This window comes from Cenococcum geophilum (genome assembly GCF_001692895.1).
Source record: "Cenococcum geophilum 1.58 unplaced genomic scaffold K441scaffold_11, whole genome shotgun sequence".
In the NCBI taxonomy this organism is placed as follows: domain Eukaryota; kingdom Fungi; phylum Ascomycota; class Dothideomycetes; order Gloniales; family Gloniaceae; genus Cenococcum; species Cenococcum geophilum.
Genome location: NW_027137569.1, coordinates 1,075,940 through 1,096,321, shown reverse-complemented (window position 1 = coordinate 1,096,321; position 20,382 = coordinate 1,075,940). Strand labels below are relative to the sequence as shown.

Sequence of the window (20,382 nt, the reverse complement as noted above, 5' to 3'; positions counted from 1 at the left end):
GATAATTGACAGGTGGTGGGGTACTGGTCATAACGTACCCTAACCCCTCCTTACCCCTACATCTCAGTTATGCAAGAATGTTTCGTTTATCTAAACACAAGCGCAAAGATAAGTCTCTAGCATCGCCCACAAACACTACCGCAGCCGATGATGTGAGCAGCAGCACTAGTTCGATGGCTCTCGCATCTCGGCGAGCTCCTATGATAGCCGCAGCTTCACCTTCGACGCCGTCTATGGCATTCCCAGCAGAGTATCCGTAAGCAAGCCAGATCCGTTACTTAACCTACGTCGCTCACCTTCCTGCAGTGAGTCGATAGATGGCCGGTTTGGGGCCCAGACAATCTCGAATCCAGCAGACGCTGAGATAGAGTAAGAGCAAGAGCTCGTCCTAACTCTACAGTACCGTTAGCTAATTACACCCCCAGCATCTGGTTTGTCCATGGCTTGACCGGAGACCGCGAGTCGACTTGGACGCATCCAAATGGCACCTTTACCCCAGACCTCATGCATGCCCGGTTTCCGACTGCGCGAATCATCACCTACGGCTACGACGCCAACGTTGTAGGCCTCTGGGAGAATGCGAGTGGAGAAGGCCTCCGTGGGCATGGAAAAGCCCTGGCATATGCCATCTCCAACAGTCGATTGAACGAGATCAAGCGTCCCATCTTCTTCATTTCCCACAGCCTCGGTGGTCTGGTCACCGAACAGGCCCTTCTCGTTTGCCTGGAGCCGAACGAGCCTCGTCTCCGCAGTATTGCTGTTTCCACAGCGGGAGTCATCTTCATGGGCACGCCGCATTCTGGATCCTATCTCGCGACGTGGGGATATACTCTGGCAAGGCTCTTGGATCGATTCTGGAGAACGAACAAGAGGATCCTCTCGGTGCTGAAGCGGCGGTCGGAGATCCTTAGGGGGGTTGGAGAGGTGTTCCAGCGTCAGTTGACAACCGATGGAGGACTAAATCATGTCAAGATCTTCTGTTTCTACGAGACCGTCGCTGTGGATGTCGTCGGATTCGTGGTACCAGAAGAGTCTGCAACGATGCTGCCGTATCCGAATTGTGGGATCGATGCTAACCACATGGATATGACGAAGTTCACCAGCTTGAACGATGCCGGGTTCATTAGCGTCAAAGGTGTTCTCGATGACTGGATCAAGCGAGGAAGGGAGCAGGCGACTCGAGAAACCAACGCGCAACCCAACGACGTTGCGTCTGCGGCTAAGTTGACATTTAACAATGGTCCGATCAAAGCGGAAGTATTTCAGCAAGGCACCGACAACGCAGGGAGGGATATTAATCATGGCAATGTGACGAATCAAAGTGCGCGACGAGGTTAGATCAACAGAGATCAGAATTAGGGTTATGGAAATAATGGAGCCGCAGCAAGGCTGAACAGCGCTGCACGCAGTCCGCCTCACGCCGCGCATTATCGATAAGGTCCAGCATCATATTATGCTTTCGAGTCGCACGTAGATAATGGAGACCTAAGTAGAGTATTTTCTAAGCAGCGCATTCCAAGCAGCGGAATTCCAAGCAGTACATTTCTAAAGTTAAAAGTATATTCTATATAAAAAAGTTATATAAAGCAAGCAAGTATGAAAGGTGGTGGGTGGGGAGGTAACCCGCTGATTCGGGTTAAAATATTATAGCTCTATTCTACGAGAAGTTAGTCATAGGTAGTCGGTCTAGTTTTGAAATCCTATTGTGATCTTGCCTTACTACTATCCCACACGTTATCGATAAGAATTCAGCCAATCAGATCAATGCATGAAAATTGTCGTGATCAAAAATACAAGGGCAGGCCCGTAGCTTTTCACCTACATCATTCGACGGGTGCAGCTCTGCGTACTTATTCGTCTACTCTACTAGCTTATCTATGATCTTACTAGTAAAGAATCAACTGAATATAGTGAATGGACCGTTTCGATCAAGCATAGGAGGTAGATTTGAGGTGCTATGGTCGTCGAATCGTTAATATGCAAAGGCTCGAAATTGGGCAGCTCCCATGGCTCGGGGGGTGGTTTTTTAGCAGCCCGGTTTGGTGGAATGTTATATTAAGTTGGTTAAACAAGATCTATATTATTGGAAGTACGATTGGAAGGCATAATTGATGGTAATTAATTAATTAAATCTACATAGGCCATACGCGTAGTTTTGATTCTGGTGTTCCGCACGGGCCACATGCCTTGTGGACGTCGGCGGGTTAAGGGATACCTTACATACTTCTCTACGTCTAATTATCTCTAAAATACTACGAGCTAAAAGCCCTTTATCTTCTCTATCGCCTCTACGTTATAGTAATATTATAGCTTTATTATGCGAGAAGTTAGATATAGGTAGTCGGTTAGCCTAGTAGAAACATTCAGTTTTAAATATAACTTAACTTTTACGATGATGTATCTCGCCCCTTAATACTCTAGATATAGGCCTATAGTATATATTTATAAATATATAATTACCTAAAGAATCCATTACATCAAGCATATATATTATAAATATTATTTGATTTTTAAAACATGCGATTCTCACCAAAGCGACGCCCATAAGCTCTCAGACGCTCCGCAGAAGATTTTGTCAGGTGACAGGGGTGCGCAGGGGGCTGAAATTAGTGCGTTGTTCTAACTGGTCCAAGAGTTAGCAGGTGTTTTAGCGTGTCACGGAACAAATCTTCTGCGGAGCGTGCCCTCGCTCCGCTGCCCACGATAGCGGCGTCCGACCGTAGTCATCCTTCGAGTCAACGTCGACCTTACCCGTCTCGAGCAGCAGCTTAACCACGGCCTCGTGCCCTCGCATCACCGCCCACGATAGCGGCGTCTGACCAGAGTTGCCCTTTAAGTTGACGTTTCACCTTGCCTGTCTCAAGCAGCAGCTTAACCACGGCCTCGTGCCCTCGCATCACCGGCCCACGATAGCGGCGTCTGACCAGAGTTGCCCTTTAAGTTGACGTTCGACCCTTGCCTGTCTCAAGCAGCCAGCTTAACCACGGCCTCGTGCCCTTGCTCCGCCGCCCACAATAGCGGCGTCCGACCGTAGTCATCCTTCGGAGTTGACGGTCGGACCTTACCCGTCCTCGAGCAGCAGCTTAACCACGGCCTCGTGCCCTCGCATCACCGCCCACGATAGCGGCGTCTGACCAGAGTTCCTTTAAGTTGACGTCGACCTTGCCTGTCTCAAGCAGCACTTAACCCACGGCCTCGTGCCCTCGCATCACCGCCACACGGTAGCGGCGCTCTGACCAGAGTTGCCCTTTAAGTTGACGTCGACCTTTACCTGTCTCAAGCAGCAGCTTAACCACGGCTCGTGCCCTTGCTCCGCCGCCCCACGATAGCGGCTTTAAGTTGACGTCGACCTTGCCTGTCTCAAGCAGCAGCTTAACCACGGCCTCGTGCCCTTGCTCCGCCGCCCACGATAGCGGCGTCCGACCGTGCCTTCGCTCTGCTGCCCGCCATAGCGGCGTCCGACCGTGCCTTCGCCCTACTACCCGCGATAGCGGCGTCCGACCATGCCCTCGCTCTGCTGCCCGCGATAGCGGCGTCCGACTGTAGTAGTCGTCCTTTGAGTTAACGTCGACCTTGCCCGTCTCAAGTAGCAGCTTAACCAAGGCCTCGTGCCCTCGCTCTGCCGCCCACGATAATAGTGTCTGACCGTGCCCTATGTCCTTTAAGTCGACGTCGACCTTGCCCGTCTCAAGCAGCAGCTTAACCACGGCCTCATGCCTTCGCTCTACCGCCCACGATAGCGGCGTCCGACCGTGCCACATGTCCTTCGAGTTAACGTCGGCCTTGCCTGTCTCAAGCAGCAGCTTAACCACGGCCTCGTGCCCTCGCTCTGCCGCCCACGACAATAGCGTCTGACCGTGCCCTATGTTCTTTAAGTTGACGTCGACCTTGCCCGTCTCAAGCAGCAGCTTAACCACGGCCTCGTGCCCTCCCTCCGTCGCCCACGATAGTAGCGTCTGACCGTGCCCTATGTCCTTCGAGCCGATGTCGACCTTGCCCGTCTTAAGCAGCAGCTTAACCACGGCCTCGTGCCCTCTTACTGCCGCCCATGATAGCAGCGTCCGACCAGACTTATCCTTTGAGTTAACGTCAACCGTGTCTATCTCGAGCAGCAGCTTGACCACAGCCTCATGCCCTCCCTCCGCCGCCCACGATAGCGGCGTCCGACCGTGCCCTATGTCCTTGAAGTTAACGTCGACCCTGCCCGTTTCAAGCAGCAGCTTAACCACGGCCTCGTGCCCTCCCTCCGCCGCCCACGATAGCGGCGTCCGACTAGACTTGTCCTTTGAGTTAACATCGACCTTATCCGTCTCGAGTAGTAGTTTGGCCACGGCCTCGTGCCCTCGCTCTGCCGCCCACGATAGCGGCGTCCGACCGTGCCCTATGTCCTTCAAGTTAACGTTGACCTTGCCCGTCTCAAGCAGCAGCTTGACCACGGCCTCGTGCCCTCGCTCTGCCGCCCGCGATAGCGGCGTCCGACCGTGCCCAGTGTCCTTTAGGTCGACATCGGCCTTACCCGTCTCAAGCAGCAGCTTAACCACGGCCTCATGCCCTCGCTCTGCCGCCCGCGACAGCGGCGTCCGACCGTGTCCTATGTCCTTTGAGTCGACATCAGCCTTGCCCGTCTCGAGCAGCAGCTTAGCCACGGCCTCGTGCCCTCGCTCTGCCGCCCACGATAGCGGCGTCCGACCGTGCCCAGTGTCCTTTAGGTCGACATCGGCCTTGCCCGTCTCAAGCAGCAGCTTGACCACGGCCTCATGCCCTCGCTCTGCCGCCCGCGACAGCGGCGTCCGACCGTGCCCTATGTCCTTTAAGTCGACGTCGACTTTGCCCGTCTCGAGCAGCAGCTTAACCACGGCCTTGTTCCCTCCCTGCGCCGCCCACGATAGCGGCGTTAGACCGTGCACTATGTCCTTTAAGTTGACGTCGACCTTACCCGTCTCAAGCAGCAGCTTAACCACGGCCTCATGCCCTCCCTGCGCCGCCCGCGATAGCGGCGTCCGACCGTGCCCTATGTCCTTCGAGTCAACGTCGACCTTGCCCGTGTCGAGCAGCAGCTTAACCACGGCCTCGTGCCCTCGCTCTGCCGCCCGCGATAGCGGTGTCTGACCGTGCCCTCGCTCTGCCGTCCACAAATGCAACGTCCGACTGTACCCTATGTCCTTCGAGTCGACGTCGACCTTGCCCGTCTTAAGCAGCAGCTTGACCACGGCCTCGTGCCCTCCCAGCGCCGCCCGCGATAGCGGCGTCTGACCAGACTTGTCCTTTAAGTCGACGTTAACCTTGTCCGTCTTAAGCAGTAGCTTAACCACGGCCTCGTGCCCTTGCTTCGCCGCCCACGATAGCGGCGTCTGACCAGACTTGTCCTTCGAGTTAACGTCGACCTTGCCCGTTTCAAGCAGCAGCTTAACCACGGCCTCGTGCCCTCCCTCCGCCGCCCGCGATAGCGGCGTCTGACCAAAGTTGTCCTTTGAGTCGACGTCAACCTTGCCCGTCTTAAGCAGCGGCTTGACCACGGCCTCGTGCCCTCCCTCCGCTGCCAACGATAGCGGTGTCTGACCGCACCTCTTGTCCTTTGAGTCAACATCGACCTTGCCCGTCTCGAGCAGTAGCTTAACCACGACCTCGTGCCCTCCCTCCGCCGCCCACGATAGCGGCGTCTGACCGTACCCCTTGTCCTTTGAATCGACGTCGACCTTACCCGTCTTAAGCAGCAGCTTGACCACGGCCTTGTGCCCTCCCTCCACCGCCCACGACAGCGGCGTCCGACTAGAGTACCCCTTTGAGTCAACGTCGACATTGCCCGTCTCGAGTAGCAGCTTAACCACGGCCTCGTGCCCTCGCTTTGCCGCCCACGATAGCGGCGTCTGACCGTAGTCCTTGTCCTTTAAGTCAACGTCGACCTTGCCCGTCTCGAGCAGCAGCCTGACTACGGCCTTGTGCCCTCCCTCCGCCGCCCACGATAGCGGCGTCCGACCGCGCCCTATGTCCTTCGAGTCGAAGTCGACTTTGCCCGTCTCGAGCAGTAGCTTGACCACGGCCTCGTGCCCTCCCTCCGCCGCCCACGATAGCGGCGTCCGACCGTAAGAATCCTGGAGATCTGGATTATACCTATTCTTTAGTAGACCTATTATTATTCCCCCTAGTCCAAAGTACGCTGCAATGTGTACTCCTGTTATTTGTGTTGGCACGTTTTGACTATAGCCAGAGTAGCTTCCGGAAGCCATCATCGCCTGACTAGCGGCGGAGGCCTTAGCTCTGCTCTCCAACAGGTTGAGAATCAAGTCCTCCTTAATTGACGCCGTGTAAGCATGGTAGCCCCAATTTCGCGCTGCATAGTCATAAAGGACGTTCGTCTGCAATCGTGCTTCAAACTCTTTATCAGATTGACAGAAACCCGTCTTAAAAACGTCGAATAACAGATAGGTGACGCAGACACTTGTAATATCCATCTGGGCATTAGGAAACCAAGAAGTCCATGTCCGCTCAAAGTATTCCTGTGTAGTATAGTGGACTAAGCGGACAATTCTACTCTGCTCATCAATAGTGACCAATCCAGCGCATACAGATCGTAGGACTTGAACACTCGGAAGGTAGTCTTCATCCAACTTTTTTGCACCCGGTCTAACACCAAGGGCATGTCGAAGTTCTGCAGTGGAAAGCGGCCTTTTAGCGTGGATAATCCATCCTAGAATATGTTTTGCGAGTTCTTGAACGCGACTCCCTTGATCTTCAATTCTTTTCATCGCCTGCTTATAAGTCTTATTTAATCCGTCTATTCCCTTAGCTAGATACTGTAAGGCTTCTTTAATGTCTCCCTTTGTCGGCTGGTTTATAAGAGTATTCATATGTAGCTGCGCAAGGAGGAACCTAATATTAAGATTAAAATGGATCTGTACGGTATTTAATAGAAAGCCTTGCATACATTCCATCAACAGCTCTAATAACTTCTTTTCTAATCGTGCCTCGAAGGGCGTCATCCACAATATCAGACGGTAGAAGTGATATCTGCCCGTCTAGATAGCTCTCAACATCATCGTCCCTCGCACGGATCTGGAGGGATAGGGCTCCTTTAAACAGCTTCGCAATGTTATCATTAATCCGAGAAGTAGCAAAGAGATTTGCCTTAGTCTTGTCTTGAAGGTTGAAGATCGCTAATAGGAACTGTTTAATATCGGAAATACCGCATTCGTCAAGTGCATCAACGATAATAAGGACTCTTGAATACTGAGCGGCGACTGATTTCAAGGCTTCTAGAATTTTGTTAAATGATGGCCGGGTTCGCTCGCGGTTGTGGCATTCATAAAGTGTTTTTACGCTTTCAGGCACGGGCGCTCGCCTTTGGACTAACTGCTTAAGAAGGCTTAAGAGTAGATCTTCAGGCTTTTGCTGTTGCTGCTGTCGGAAGTTGCAGTATAGGTATACAATGCCAACGCTAAAATCAGACCGATATTTGGAGTAGAGGTGATCCACGACGATAGATGTAAGAATTGTCTTGCCTGCTCCTGGAATGCCTGAGCAGAAGAGAGTCTTGTTTCTTTGGTTGAGCCATGTATTAAATTCAGTTGTATGCAGCAGCCATGTTCCCGTTCCTTCCTGTCGTCTCTGAATGAAGTCACTTTGCTGAGGACCGTAGTCGATTGGCGTGAGCCAGTTGAGGATCTCAAGGTCTTCGTTTCTATCCAACTTGGACTTTATTGTTTTAACATTGTCGAGAACTGCATCTATTAGACACTCTTTACCGCCTTAACACAAGCTTAAGAATGACTAACCGCCAGAGAAAAGATCGCTGATCCTATTCTCAGCCTCGATTTTGTTTGGAGGAATTCGATAGAGAAGGTCTTTCGCGTATGCAGCCGCCACCATTGCTGCATACCCTTGCCACTCTTTATTCTTATGGGTGTCCGAGTAGTCGCATATACCACGAATGACTAGACAGGGAAATTGATTCATTAAGCCTGCCGCTTCCATCTCAAAACATAGAACGTTAATTTCCTTTGCAAATTTATCCCGAATCAAAGCATCCTTCATTAACTGGTTCGCTGAGGCAATCAGACCGTAGTGAATTGCCGGATTATCCTCGTCTTTGGCCCGTTCGTGTCGTAGTATCAAGTTTGACGGGTCGTTATTACAGACTGCTGCACAGCTTGCTTCATTGTTTAAAGGATGTGTGACTCCGGTTTGATACAGCCGGTCGCTACTTGGGCTCGGTCGCTGATACTTCTTCCGCAGCCTTGATTTCTTCTCAAGGATACTCTTAATAGCCTCTTCAAGCTGATGACCTTCGCTTTCATACTGGGCTTTAAGTCCATTTATTGCAGCCCGCAGGACCGTTGGTGGCTGGTTTAAGAACCCTGTTGGTTGAAAGCTCTGGTCTTGGATCATTTTGCCGAAGTCGTACTGAAAGACGCCGCCCTTCCCATCGCGAGGAGCGCTGACCACGATGTCGCCTAGACGGATATCATGCTTTGGACTTGGCGCACCACCGCCAATGCCGACCATTAGACCGATTCTGACGTTGGGAAAGCTATGGAGCATGTCTTTTGCGACGCTTGCTGCAGAGGATATGCCGTATTCCCCGTTAGGCAAGACGGCGATAACAACATTATGTTTCCCAAATTTGCCTAGTGTGTAATCGTTATTGTCATTGGGGGACACATATTCCGGTCCGTCGTGCTTTTCGTCGAGAAAGGCTTGCGCGGCAACGTACTCCGTAGTTATAGCGCAGATCCAGCCGACTGTGTAATCACTATGAGCCAACCCCCGCCTAGGGGTGTTGGCTACTGGCGTCCGAGCATCATTACAATCTATCTTCCTCCTCTTCTCTTCGCCCGATATAGCTTCTTGATTATTCTCAGGCTCAAATTCTCGCTTTGGCATCGTCTAAGGGGTTTAACTAATGGAATGGAAGCGCGCCGGGACGTGGGGTCTTGGGAGGATGAATTTGGAACAAGTGTTCAATCGAATTTAGTCAGTCCTGTTCAGTCGCAGGTGTTTATTAGTGAGGGCTCGGTAGCCTCAACTTGCTCAAATCGAAACTAGGCACTCAGGAGCAGGAGAATTGGAATGAAGGAAATGGGATGAAATGCGAGGGCCCATAAGAAAAGAAAAGGGAAATAGAGTGAGGCGACTGGCTCAGCCTCATAAGCTGAAATCTGATAGGTGTTGGGCACAATGCTGCACAGCCGCCATAATCGCCACGTCAACTTGCATTTATGGCTTTGATTGGATTTATTGAACCCGAACAGAATAAAATTATCGCCTACGCTGAAGCCAAAGCTTGTGTTGATCTAAAGCATAGCACTGCCATGAGCGCAAAGCATAAGAGCTTAAATGTAAATGGCCTGTGGAAGTGTGTTGTGTAGCAGGCGGGTACGCTAGGGAGGTTGTACGGCCAAGCGTATCGTTATACCGATGGTATTGTTATACGTGAAGTCACGTGTTGGGTTAATAAGCAGGAAAAGGAAGCCGACACGTCAAGTGTCCGAAAAGGGCGTAGGATCTACCTTACAGCTAAATAGCCTTCCTCCCATACAAAGTTTCTTCTGGTTATACCGATTTTAGTGGCTGGAACTTAACAATATCATTAGAAGTCAGTTTATCGTAAAATACGCCAAAAAAGTTTTGATTAAGAGATGTAGATCGTAATACGGAGTATATCGTTGTAATCAAATATCGTATTAAAGAGTTTTTACTGTATATTCAATATAGATACAACAAGCATAACTCAAGCTCTGTGCCAATCGGAATACTAGCATCTTTCATTCAGATAGTTTTGCTACACTTTTCGAATATCTCATGTCCAAAATCTTCACCAATTACTCCCGTTACAGTGTTATGCCCGAAAGGCTAGAACTTTATTCGTTCCATATCAACATGAGGACCAGTTCACCGAAATATTATACCCTTCTATCGGCCACCTACGGTCCCCCAACGCCCCCGAGAGCCCAAAAAAAGCCCATTGCAGTCTAGTTGTAGACGTATTAATCTACTATCAGCTTCACCTCGACACTAACCTCCTTGACATGATTTACCCATCCAGGGTACTGTTCACAGTCAGCCAAGTCCTCTCCCATCGCCAAAGGCACAAGCAGAAAGACAACAAGCAGACTCACCAACGCCCTGACCCAAACCCCGACCCTATCACCCGGCCTCAGCTTCTCCACAAACGCCTTCCCAATTCCCCTCCCTGGCTGCATCTCCTGGACTTCTCCCGGCCGCCACTCCACTCTATGCACCATCTCCTGCGACCTCGCACAGACGTTCGACTGGATGTGCCAGACGACCGTCTCCTCGCGGCTGGACGCTGAGCACGGCACCAGCGTGTAGCCAACTGGGTTCAAACACACGGCCGTTGGGTGCGGGTTGAAGGTGTAGGGTAGGCGGAGAGGGCGTGCCGGCGGGGAGCAGGGGATCGGGCGAAGGATGCAAGCTTCGAACCAGGTATAAGAGCCGCTATAGGTGCCTGAGTAAATAGGAGCGGTTAGTTGGGGCCGTGGTGGAATATGCAGGAAAGATAAATTCAGAGCTATGCTCAATCATGTACCAGAAATATATAGAGTATGGAGACATTGAAATGGAAAGGCAGAGAGCACAACAGAGGCAGGAATGGCATAGAAATTCCCGCCCTGCAATAATTTAACTGCAAAGAAACCATACCTCTACAGGCCCTGTCCCCACCCCACCCCTGATCGTGGCTCCTAAGCTCAAAGCTCACGCTCCTCGTGCGGACTCGCTCGCCATTGACGCCCTCGGGGATCGGATTCGTGACCGCATAGAGGACGGCAGCTGAATTTAGCCGGTGGGTGCTGGCAGGCACGTCTAGTTCTGTTGCCTCGTGCCCGCGCACCACGGGGTAGTAGTCGGCGAGATCAATGACTGCGAGCGCGAGCTCTGTCGGCAGCTTCAGCTGTATAAGAAGCGACCGCACAAGCAGCGTCTCCGCGCTTGTGGGGTTGTAGAAAGAGCCATCGTTGCTGGTGCTGGTGCTGGCATCGGTGGTGGTGGGGGGTTCGGGAAACGTCATAGTGGACAGTATGCGGTTGATGAGGAACATGTGGAGTAGTCAAGGATCGAACAAGATCCTTAAGCCAGCCTGCCAACTTAAAAGAGCATTGGGCCGGTGGCAATGTTGAGTATTTCTTCTGCTGGCCAGGTAGCAGTGGTAAAAGACCTCCCCCCACAACCAGAATGACGTCGAGGACACTTGATACATGAAAGCGCTGTGGCTGGCCTTACCCGTCCCTCGTCACCGTTCTGTGCAACCGTTGGCTTTTTCCAGCAGCTCGTCCCTTTTCCATCTTTCCTCCTTACCTTCTCAAGGGTCGCGCGCGAGGACAGCTTCTTCCCCAGCTCGCCGATCACGACGTCGCGCGCCGCAATTGCGCTTCCGCCCGCTCACTCAGCCGTCCTTTAAAAAAAAGAATATGCCCCGGGTGCTGTTCTCGGCACTCCAGAGTTCTCCCAGTCCATCATGACGCGTCTGCTCCCCCCACCAGGTACATCTCTCCAGCTCTCTCTCCAGCACCCCCTCTGCATCCTCCGCGCCTTTAGCTAACCTCATCCCAGGGGAGGGCCATCGCATCCAGCCCCGCGCGCCCGAGCACCACCACGGCAATCCCGCCATCCCCCTCACCTCCATCCTCAGCGTCTCCCTCGGCCTAGCCTACACAACGCTCCGCTCCATCGCCGGCCGCATCGCCCCGGGCACCTTCCTGCGCGCGACCGCCGCGTCCGCCTGCCTCACGCTGCCGCTGCTCAGCATCGCGCCGGCCTTCAAGACCCACGTCTTCGTCCGCCCGGCGCTCGCCCACGACGGCGCCGCCCCGCCCCGCCGCCGCCTGTGGGAGAACAACGGCCGCCTCGGCCGCGACGACTGCCTGCTGGCGGGCGGGGCGCTGGGCGCGCTGGCGGCCCTGCGCGCGCGCTCCTTCCCCGGCGCGGCGGGCTGGCGCCGCTACGTCGGCGCCGTGACGGCGGGTTCCTGCGCCGGGTGGTTCGTCGGGCAGAGCGCGTTCCCGGACTCCAGGCACGCGGCGAGCGTGCTGGCGTGGCGGGGGCAGATGCGGCGCGCCGCGGAGCTGGAGATGCAGCTGGCGCTCGATGCTGAGTCCGATGCTGGCCGCGCCCTCGTCGTGCGCAAGGCCATGCTGTGGCTGGCGTCGCTGGACTTGCGGCGGTATGGGGGCGCGCGCGCGGTGAGGGCGTCGCGGCAGATTGAGGGGTTGCAGCAGGGCATGGAGTCGCCGCAGGGGGCGGGATCACAGCAGAGCATAGCAGCGCAGCCGGGCATGAGGCCGCAGCCGATCACGGTACCGCTATTCCCCGACGACGAGGGCGATGAGAACGACGAGGGCGATGAGGACGAGGACGAGGCCTCGACGCTCCCGCCGGGCACCGCGCCGCACACCGTCGCCGTGCTCGACGGCAAGCTGCTCTTCATGCCCGAAACCGACTACCTGTGGAGTCCGCGGTCCGCCGAGGACGGGCTGCGGACGCTGCGCCAGCACATTGCGGAGCTGCAGGACGAGCGCGCGCACCTGGCCAAGGAGGCCGAGTTCGTGTGGCTCGAGCTGGCGAAGAAGGAGCACGCGTACTACAGCGAGCACGACGACGACGACAACGCGCGCGAGGTCCAGCGCCGCGCGTTAAACCTACTCGACAGCATCCACCACAGCCACTGGCGCCGCATCTCCGACATCGACTGGATGCTTGCCAACTCGAAGAAGAACACGCGCCAGATCGAGGCGATGCAGGCGGGCGACGGCCAGGTCGCCTGGCTGCCGCGGCCACAGGCGCTAGCTGGCTCCGTGCACAGTCCTGAGCTCACGCGGAATTGCATCCGGTCGCATTGGGAGGGCACGAAACATGTCATCGGCGTGTTAGAGGAGGTGGCTTCGTCGCCGAATACCCCGGAAGAGGCGCGCAAACGGGTCAATGCCGATTTGGAGGATGTGCGCGTGAGCCTCAAAGCTACAGAAGCTTTATTAAAGGAATTTGAGGAAAAGACGCAAGAGGCAGATAGGAATAGTGACGGCTCAAGTCGAGCCAGATAACGCGTCACAGTTCAGCAGGCCCTCAAATATTCTGAGCCTGAAGATCGGTATTGTAGCTATGCTATCTATCGACTCGTGGTTTGTGTACGCTGCACAATATTTCGGCATTATGGAGAACGGATCCATCATCCCAATAATAATAGCCAAAGTACGAACACTACCGATAGTATTGCAATTAAATTAAGGAAGCGGTGCAACATAAGCAGCTTGAAATATCAAAGGATTATAAGACCCTTAAGCATCCTGATACTCGAAGGATATGATGCAGCTTGGAAAGAAACGGGTATATTCGCAATCAAGCACTATGCTTAAGCTAATCTCTAAAAGCTTCTAATCTTACAATCTCGGGTAAAGCCGACTCACGGCTGAGTAAAACGGACAAAATAAATTCTATCTCAACTTATTCTCTATCGAAAAACAGTGTTCAGATACCTGAAGTTTGTGGTTGAAAACTTGCCGCAGCCGAAATGATTCATGCCTCCTCAACTCGTTTGCTCGCGCTGCCGAATGTATGTGAAGGAAATAATCCGGGCTCTGTGTGGTCCCGGCCATGGATAAAGAGTATTAAGGAAGGCGTGCATTACCGCAAATATGAACTTGGAAAGACTCCGGTATCAAGGTAAATATTCCAGTTTCGCGCAAATAAGGGTATGTCAAATGGCCTCCGACTATGTAAACGCCTGGGAACACCTAAAGGCACACGCTCAAGCCTCCGCCTCGAGCGTCTGAGCAGTCGCCGCAGTCGATTGATTCGTAGAATCTGTTCCAGCACCCGCAGTGGCATCTTCAGCACCCTTGTCGCCACTAGCATCACGATCCCTACTTTCATAATGTGCCCTAGTGGCTCTGTCGCCGGCGCCGCTTTGATCCTCATCTTGACTTGGCGTCTGCTCGTCGTCTTCGTGGTCCATGTCGACGTCTGTCCCATTCCCATTGTCGGCCGGACTAATCTCTTCAACCCGCCTGGTTTCCTCCTCGCGCTTAATCTTCATTTCTAGAGGAGAGCCACTAGCCGCAAATAACTGTTTGGAGTAGTCATGTCTTGCTCTAGCCTCATCCACTCCATGCGGGAACATCTGCTTCATAATCAACTGATGTTTGTGCTGGGTACTCGGTCCTGCGCCCTCAGCCCCGGCCGTTGGGCTCGGCGTGTCGACGCCCATGGTGTTAGGTCGAGAAGTTGCAAGGCTGGAGGTTGGTGTAAATTGGCGCTGGGCCGCCTTTGCTTCTTCTTTCTTTGCGTGGACTTTACGGAGATTGGCGGCAGAGGACTGCGAACGCATATCCGGCCGGCCATCTTTCCTGATGAGTATTCCTTCTGCATTTCTGATGGGTTTCGTGCGGGTCTTTTTGGTGTGGGCGTAGGGATCGCCTCCGATCCCGACACCTGGGCCTGGGGTAACACCCTGCAGGCCCATGCTCACGGCTCTCCCGGCTGAGCTGGTGGGCCGCGAAGAACGCGAGGCCGTGCCACCGCCACCAGATCCGCGCCTTACAAGCCCGCGGCCCGTCTTGGTGCCACCAGGGGTCACGGGGTTGTAGTGACCGTCCGGACTGGTCTGCGCACCGGCTCCTTGCCAATCCTCCTTTTCCCATTCCGGGGTTCCTAGGTCGGAATCAACAGGGATGCTTTTTCTGGAACGTCCTCCGCGGCTGCTAGGACCCCCCCGCCCACGACCCCGGGGACTACGATGCTCTGGATGGTTGGAGGCGTGCTGCGATTCTGAATGCCAGCTATCTTCTGGGTTGGGTTCCTGCGTCGAGTAAGGAATGAAAGTGGACGGGGTAGCAGATGACTCGGTCAACGACTCGCGCAACTGAGTCTGGGATTGAGGATGCGACTGATTTCCTCTCGTTTCGCTGTCCGACGTGTCCATGCGGTCGTAGAGAGCGTGTGCGTGCGGCTTGGCTTCATATGTCATACGCGGCTCGATGGGTGCGAGCTTAGGACGTTTGGGCGATCCGACAGGTTGACCAACAATTTCGTGTGGACCCTCGATGCCATTGGAGTGTCCACGTTTGGCGCTGGAATTGACAGACACCCAACCGGTCGGCTTGGCCTCGGGTTCTAGGGTGTGGGTATGAGGCTGGTCGGGCGTAGGCGTTGGGTGGTATGTCGATGGCAGTCTTAGATCTGGGCGGATAGGAGTAGCAATATCCGGCGCGGTGGAAGGAGTCCCGTGATAGCTCGAGACGGTATGCGTAGAGTGGGCGGAATGCGCAGAGGGCTCACGCGGGGATGGGAATGGATGTGAGCTGGAAGAGGCGGCGCCAGTTTCCTCCAAGCGGTTGATTCTACGCTTCATGATTTCGATAGTCACCCTCAACGTGTCGACTTCATTGGCCTTCTGCCCGATCGTAGCAAGATTATTCGCCAGGAGCTCAAGCGTAGAGTCTTGCGCTGCCGATGGTGGTGGTGGCGGTGGCGGCGGTGCTGCAGTCATCGGACGAGAATGCAGCTCCATCCTGATCGACTCCAACATCTCATGAACACCCCTCATCTCGTGTTGAAGCCTGTTGACCGCATCCTCCACCCTCTTGATTTCTCCATGCTGAAACTGCAATTGATTCTGCATGTCTCCTCCCTGTCGCTTGATGTCTCGTGCCTGGATCTGCAGGTTCGCCGTGTTGTGACCGATCTGCGTCTGCAGACGCGAGATGGCATCGAATTGCACCTCTTGCGGGTTGGGATAGTGTTGGCCATTGGGTTTGTGCGCTGGATTGGGCGAGCTGGGCAATACCGGAGGGATTGAGTAGTCACGATCACGGAATCTGTTGGCAAGATTCACTCCCGAGTCCTTAGCGGTGGGTGGTACGAAGGCAGCCGACGTAGTCCGAGGCGGCGGCAGCGGTGCAGACGGCAGCACTGGTGAGGGAAGTGTAGCTTTCGATGCAGGCGCATTCTGCTGATGCGGCGGGGCAGTTGTGACTGCAGATACCGGGGAATTGTGGCGGTAGGGAGGGTGAGGTTGAGGGAGCTGCGGTGGAGGGTGATGAGGTGCAGCCGCTGGTGCAGCCGACTCGACCTCCATTTCTGATGGTGGTGATTTGGAGTCTTCTTGCTGGAGCTGATCAGGTACAGGGTCCAGCAGCGGGTCAACCAATTTGAATTTGCCCGCGTGCTCGCATTTCAATTCTATGCGTGGCAGCTTGAAGAAGTCGCGATGACTACGAGCGAAGGCGAAAATCAGTCAGCTTCAGGAAAATGGATGTAAATGGACGTAAAATGCAGATAAATGAATTGGTGGCAGCGACCCTTCATATGCATAAAGTGGTGGGCGATGAGCACGTCTCACCTGCACGACCCTTGAAACGAGCGCCACAGCCCTCGCGGTCGGTGCAAGGCAAAAAAGAAAGGCGGATGAGTGGGCTTGAGGGTGCGTGCGTACATACCTGTAGCTGTGCTTCTCCTTCGGGGCGTCGACAACAGTAAATCCCAAGATTTCCGGGCAGCGCGGGCAGGACAGCGGCTGGATTTGACTGGGGGAGAGGAAAGATCAGGTCAGTAAACGGGGACTTGGATGGACTTGGGTGGAGCTTGGATCATTATTTGCGGCCGGGCGGGCTTAATACATAAAATGTACAGTGTGGAAATTATTTGAAATGCAGACTAGCGCGACGCGCTTAAAAAATTAAATAGCATGCTCCTCGTTCCAATTGATTGGGGACCGGGATAAGGGGACGATTGAAAAGATTGCAGCCGCTAGATCAGACCAGAAGCTTACCATCCATTTAAAGCCGTCCCAAGACTGGCCGCTTTCTGCCTGCCCGACTCCTTGAGCAAGCTGTTGTAGGATCCCAGCATTGCCGGCAGGTAGTAGGTGCCCGTGATTTTGACCCACCCGTTATAGAACTCGCCAACCTGGGTGCTGCACTTCTTGCAGAAGCCCTTGGTCGACCGCGTCACGGGAAAGTCGCCATCTGGCGATGCTAGCTGAGCTGCTGCTGCTGCTTGCGAATGAGCGTCTTGCACGATGGGGGTGTCGCTGATACGAGATCGCTTGCGCGTGGCGGCCATCTGAACCAGACCAGCAAAGAAAATTTGCCTTCGCGGAAGATTGATCCCTTCGTGGTAACCCCTTGGGCCCGAAACGATCACTAAAAGTAGGTAATCAAAACGTCCAAAAGGGGATCGGATGGAAACAGGAAGAAAAAAAAAAGTTGTGTAGGAGGGTACGACGCAATAAGCCCTGGGATGGGTCTATCGGCAAGTAGGTATGCGATCTCACGGGTCTCTCGAGAAGAGGCTGACGTGCCAATGTCATAAGAGACCCGCCCAGTGGCCGCTCAGGATTGGGGGTGTGATGATAGGGGGGTTTCAGGGTTGATTACGTTGAGAGAGAGCAAAGGATTAGATCGAATGTTTAAGTTTAGGAGCTAAGCAAGCGCTTTCCACGTTTAGCATACACAGGCTTGTTCGGGTTTACTTCATACCCTGCACAGCCTAGCGCCCAAGGTGGATAGTTGCTGTGTGTCACTTACAAGTCCCTATTACGAAAGACTGTAGATTTCTTGATTCATTGCAATTTCCCGCCCAAGCGACCTGAGAGCACGACCATATCGCCGCCATATCGCCGCCATATCGCCAGGTTGCCCGTTGGCAACCCAACTTGCTGAGCTGCTCAGCAAGCGCAGCTGCTAAACGTCACCTGGAAATTTGCGACTAAATATGCCGGAGCTTTTATTGCATTTCACGTATTGGGCCCTCCACTTAGCTGCGCTCGCCAACGCGACCACGCAGCGCCGCTATCTTCGGCACGATGCAGAACACGCTGGCAAATGAGAAAAGCAAGCGTCGCCAACGCCCCCTCCCCTAGCTGGTGATGCAGCAGAGTAACTCTGCGCCGTAGCTTCGATCTCACACATCTTTGTCCCGATATAGCGCGCTTTATTGCGGTATCCGCCGTCCATTAAGCCTTGCAATAGATTACCCTCCCAAAGCAAGGGATAGCGAGTTACGGCAATGGCTGTATCTCCTATATCTATTCTTGATTGCATAGGGGGCTTGTTTCACTTCGCTGCCGCGACAGCCTATTTCCCCAAATCCAATCGGCGCCTGGATAAAAATACGGATCGTCAAAGCATGCCATCAGCCCATTAGTCCACCAAGGCCACCACGTCCGTTTAAACAATGCCTGCCTGCCTGCTCCGCCTCTATATAGCAATGGATAGGAGTGCAGCTTGCGACAATAATGTTGCACAGCACCCCAAAATAGTATTTGTAAATAAGACATGGATCTCACTTAACGACTATGAACCCGAGGCCGTCTCTTGCTATTCTGCACGCTTTACGCAACGCTTGTTCCTCCGTATCCGTCCACTTGACGCTAATTTCATCCCATTTCTTCACAGAATATTCTCTCCGAAACTGCTGCTGCATTGCCTGTAAGCGCACTGTTTCACGCAGATCGCCTGTGCCGCTGTAAACCATGAAGGCCGTACAAGCCGGCAGCGACTGAAAGACGTCAACAATGTGAGAGACGGTCTTTGCCACAGCTCGTCCGAGCGCAGCGCCACTAGCCTCGCCACCGTCGCTGTTTCCATCAGGCTGCGACAGTGTCTTCATGGCATTCGCGCGCAACTCAGCGTTGTCTTCAGTCTTAGACCTCGACCACCATCCCCGAACTGCCTCTAGTTCACGCAGTCGGCCCCAGACAAAATCCACTCCTCCAACAGGCGAGTCTTCGCCGTTAACAGAGCCCTTCGCAGCCCTTTTGATGCCTTCAACTACCTCAGCATCGGTCTTACAGCCAATGCATACGTCTGCGTGAGCTCCGTGTCCTCTTGAAGGATCGCCCCAATCAACGACAGCACCCATCCTAAACTCCTCTGCATCGGCATGCGTTTTGAGGAATTTAGGTTTCGGTGAACGACCGAGTCTCTTGAAGATTGACTCACCGCCTGCATCGCTAGTACCCCACATCGGACCCCTCTCGCACTTCTGCTTGACGAGGTCGAGGCAGGCCCGAGCGTCCTCAACGCTGTCGTGTCCACTACTGCCGTGATTCTGGATCTCGCGAGAGAGATATCTCTGGCAAAGCCATTTGAGCGAAGACTTTAAAGGCGGGCCACGCGGATGAGGATAGATGATAGACGTATCCACAATAAATGGATGAGTGATTTTGAGTGCCGTGAGATCAGAATTAAGAGAATGTCCCACAAGGATTGTACGGGGTGTAATGATTTCCAAAAGACGCTTCTGGATGTCGGACAACCTAGTTGTCACATTTTCAAGCATAGCCTTAGTGATGCCGGAGTAACTAGGAAAATTTTAGTGAGAATTACAGAAGAGGAATCTCGAGCACGTACGCCGTAACGTAGTCTATGATCGGCGTTTCTGGCTTGACCAATTCATCCAATAGTACAGACCCATCCCAAGCTATCAGACTGATGCGCGTGAGTTCGAATTGGTCTCCTTCGGTTTTGCACATCTCGCAATCCATAGCAACGACGGTCCTGCCGGCAGTGAGACTACCTTTCTCAATCTTCTTGTCCAGCACATCGCCATCGTCCAGTGCTGCCACATTTGTATCAACCCAGCCATCCTCCATAGTCTGATGTTTTGCCTTCCTCCCCTCCATGGCTTCTTGTTTTGCAGTCGCCGCTGTGAACCAGGCCGGATGAATTACGTAATCGTTTTCTTGTAGATCCATGATATTTGCAATGTATTCCGTAATAGGTGTGCGCTTATTTTGCCAATTCTTCCCATTTTGTGGAGCGGGGCCTTTAGACGCCTTCTTAAACATTTTCTCCTCTCTCGTCTTTGGTATAGGTGCGGTTAGCATTGCATGTAAGGGCGAGTGTATGCGTAGGGTTCTGTCGTCACCGGGCGTTTTGATGGGCCAGATGTGAGGAAACACTTCTGCTAACGGTTTGAGTGGTTCAGCTAGCTTATCAGGATTAAGCTTGACGGGGTAGTAGTCGTCTGGTGTCATGTGAAGTCGTTCTGGTCTATTCTGCTCCACATTAGGTTTACCCGATTCCTGTAGCTTCTCAGAGCCACTCTGGACCACATTGTCTTTGGCAGTTTTAGGCGCTGATGGAGCTGTCTCTAGAGGTATTCTACCATTGAACATGCCAGCTTCTAAGCCTGGCACCATGAGCACGACCACTTGTCTGATCGCAGCCTGATGCCGTACAGACACCCACTGAGGTCCTGGGCCATCCGCAAGAATATACAGTGTTAGAGCTTGTAAGTCGCCGATCTTGATTTGATGATAGAGTCGAAAATTGGGAGAGTGGATGATGGCGGGATAGTTCCCGCTCTCCTTGTCTAAAGGCTTCTGCTTTTTGATAGGCCGCCCGTCTTTCCCGACTGTCTCCCACT

The 20,382-nt window shown here is 53.5% G+C and overlaps 6 protein-coding genes across 6 annotated transcripts; 2 read left to right on the top strand and 4 right to left on the bottom strand.

Moving 5' to 3' along the window:
• Window positions 1-45: 45 nt before the first annotated feature.
• Window positions 46-1,716, top strand: K441DRAFT_631817 (uncharacterized protein). Its single transcript, XM_067646324.1, has 3 exons — window positions 46-256; window positions 307-369; window positions 426-1,716. Exons 1-3 carry the CDS (start codon window positions 78-80, stop codon window positions 1,336-1,338), a joined length of 1,155 nt encoding a protein of 384 aa, XP_067506487.1. The 5' UTR covers window positions 46-77; the 3' UTR covers window positions 1,339-1,716.
• A 2,543-nt stretch (window positions 1,717-4,259) lies between these two features.
• K441DRAFT_472075 (uncharacterized protein) lies at window positions 4,260-7,689 on the bottom strand (the record flags this gene model as incomplete). The annotated part of the gene is made up of 3 exons (XM_067641863.1): window positions 4,260-4,406; window positions 6,009-6,870; window positions 6,926-7,689. Coding segments are annotated over 3 exons (1,773 nt in total), but the record flags the coding sequence as incomplete, so codon positions are not given.
• A 60-nt stretch (window positions 7,690-7,749) lies between these two features.
• On the bottom strand, window positions 7,750-9,340 carry K441DRAFT_27047 (purine and uridine phosphorylase). The gene is made up of 2 exons (XM_067640876.1): window positions 9,267-9,340; window positions 7,750-8,977 (listed from the first exon to the last, which is right to left on the bottom strand). Exon 2 carries the CDS (start codon window positions 8,878-8,880, stop codon window positions 7,768-7,770), a length of 1,113 nt encoding a protein of 370 aa, XP_067506485.1. The 5' UTR covers window positions 8,881-8,977; window positions 9,267-9,340; the 3' UTR covers window positions 7,750-7,767.
• Window positions 9,341-9,983: 643 nt separating this feature from the next.
• Window positions 9,984-11,026, bottom strand: K441DRAFT_549624 (uncharacterized protein; the record flags this gene model as incomplete). The annotated part of the gene is made up of 3 exons (XM_067643017.1): window positions 9,984-10,046; window positions 10,116-10,465; window positions 10,666-11,026. 3 exons carry the CDS (start codon window positions 11,024-11,026, stop codon window positions 9,984-9,986), a joined length of 774 nt encoding a protein of 257 aa, XP_067506484.1.
• Window positions 11,027-11,433: 407 nt separating this feature from the next.
• On the top strand, window positions 11,434-13,055 carry K441DRAFT_694608 (uncharacterized protein; the record flags this gene model as incomplete). Its single annotated transcript, XM_067652734.1, has 2 exons — window positions 11,434-11,498; window positions 11,569-13,055. Exons 1-2 carry the CDS (start codon window positions 11,474-11,476, stop codon window positions 13,053-13,055), a joined length of 1,512 nt encoding a protein of 503 aa, XP_067506483.1. The 5' UTR covers window positions 11,434-11,473.
• A 704-nt stretch (window positions 13,056-13,759) lies between these two features.
• On the bottom strand, window positions 13,760-17,625 carry K441DRAFT_675483 (uncharacterized protein; the record flags this gene model as incomplete). The annotated part of the gene is made up of 4 exons (XM_067650859.1): window positions 13,760-16,223; window positions 16,449-16,535; window positions 16,781-17,153; window positions 17,538-17,625. 4 exons carry the CDS (start codon window positions 17,623-17,625, stop codon window positions 13,760-13,762), a joined length of 3,012 nt encoding a protein of 1,003 aa, XP_067506482.1.
• Between the last annotated feature and the right edge of the window lie 2,757 nt (window positions 17,626-20,382).

What these genes read in the sequence shown, in the direction of transcription:
- K441DRAFT_27047 (XM_067640876.1), bottom strand. Translation starts at nt 8,880, where the DNA reads ATGCCAAAGCGAGAATTTGAGCCTGAGAATAATCAAGAAGCTATATCG.
- K441DRAFT_631817 (XM_067646324.1), top strand. Translation starts at nt 78, where the DNA reads ATGTTTCGTTTATCTAAACACAAGCGCAAAGATAAGTCTCTAGCATCG. An exon ending in GCATTCCCAGCAGAGTATCC is followed by an intron (nt 257 to 306) that starts GTAAGCAAGCCA and finishes ACCTTCCTGCAG; the next exon opens with TGAGTCGATAGATGGCCGGT. An exon ending in CCAGCAGACGCTGAGATAGA is followed by an intron (nt 370 to 425) that starts GTAAGAGCAAGA and finishes TTACACCCCCAG; the next exon opens with CATCTGGTTTGTCCATGGCT.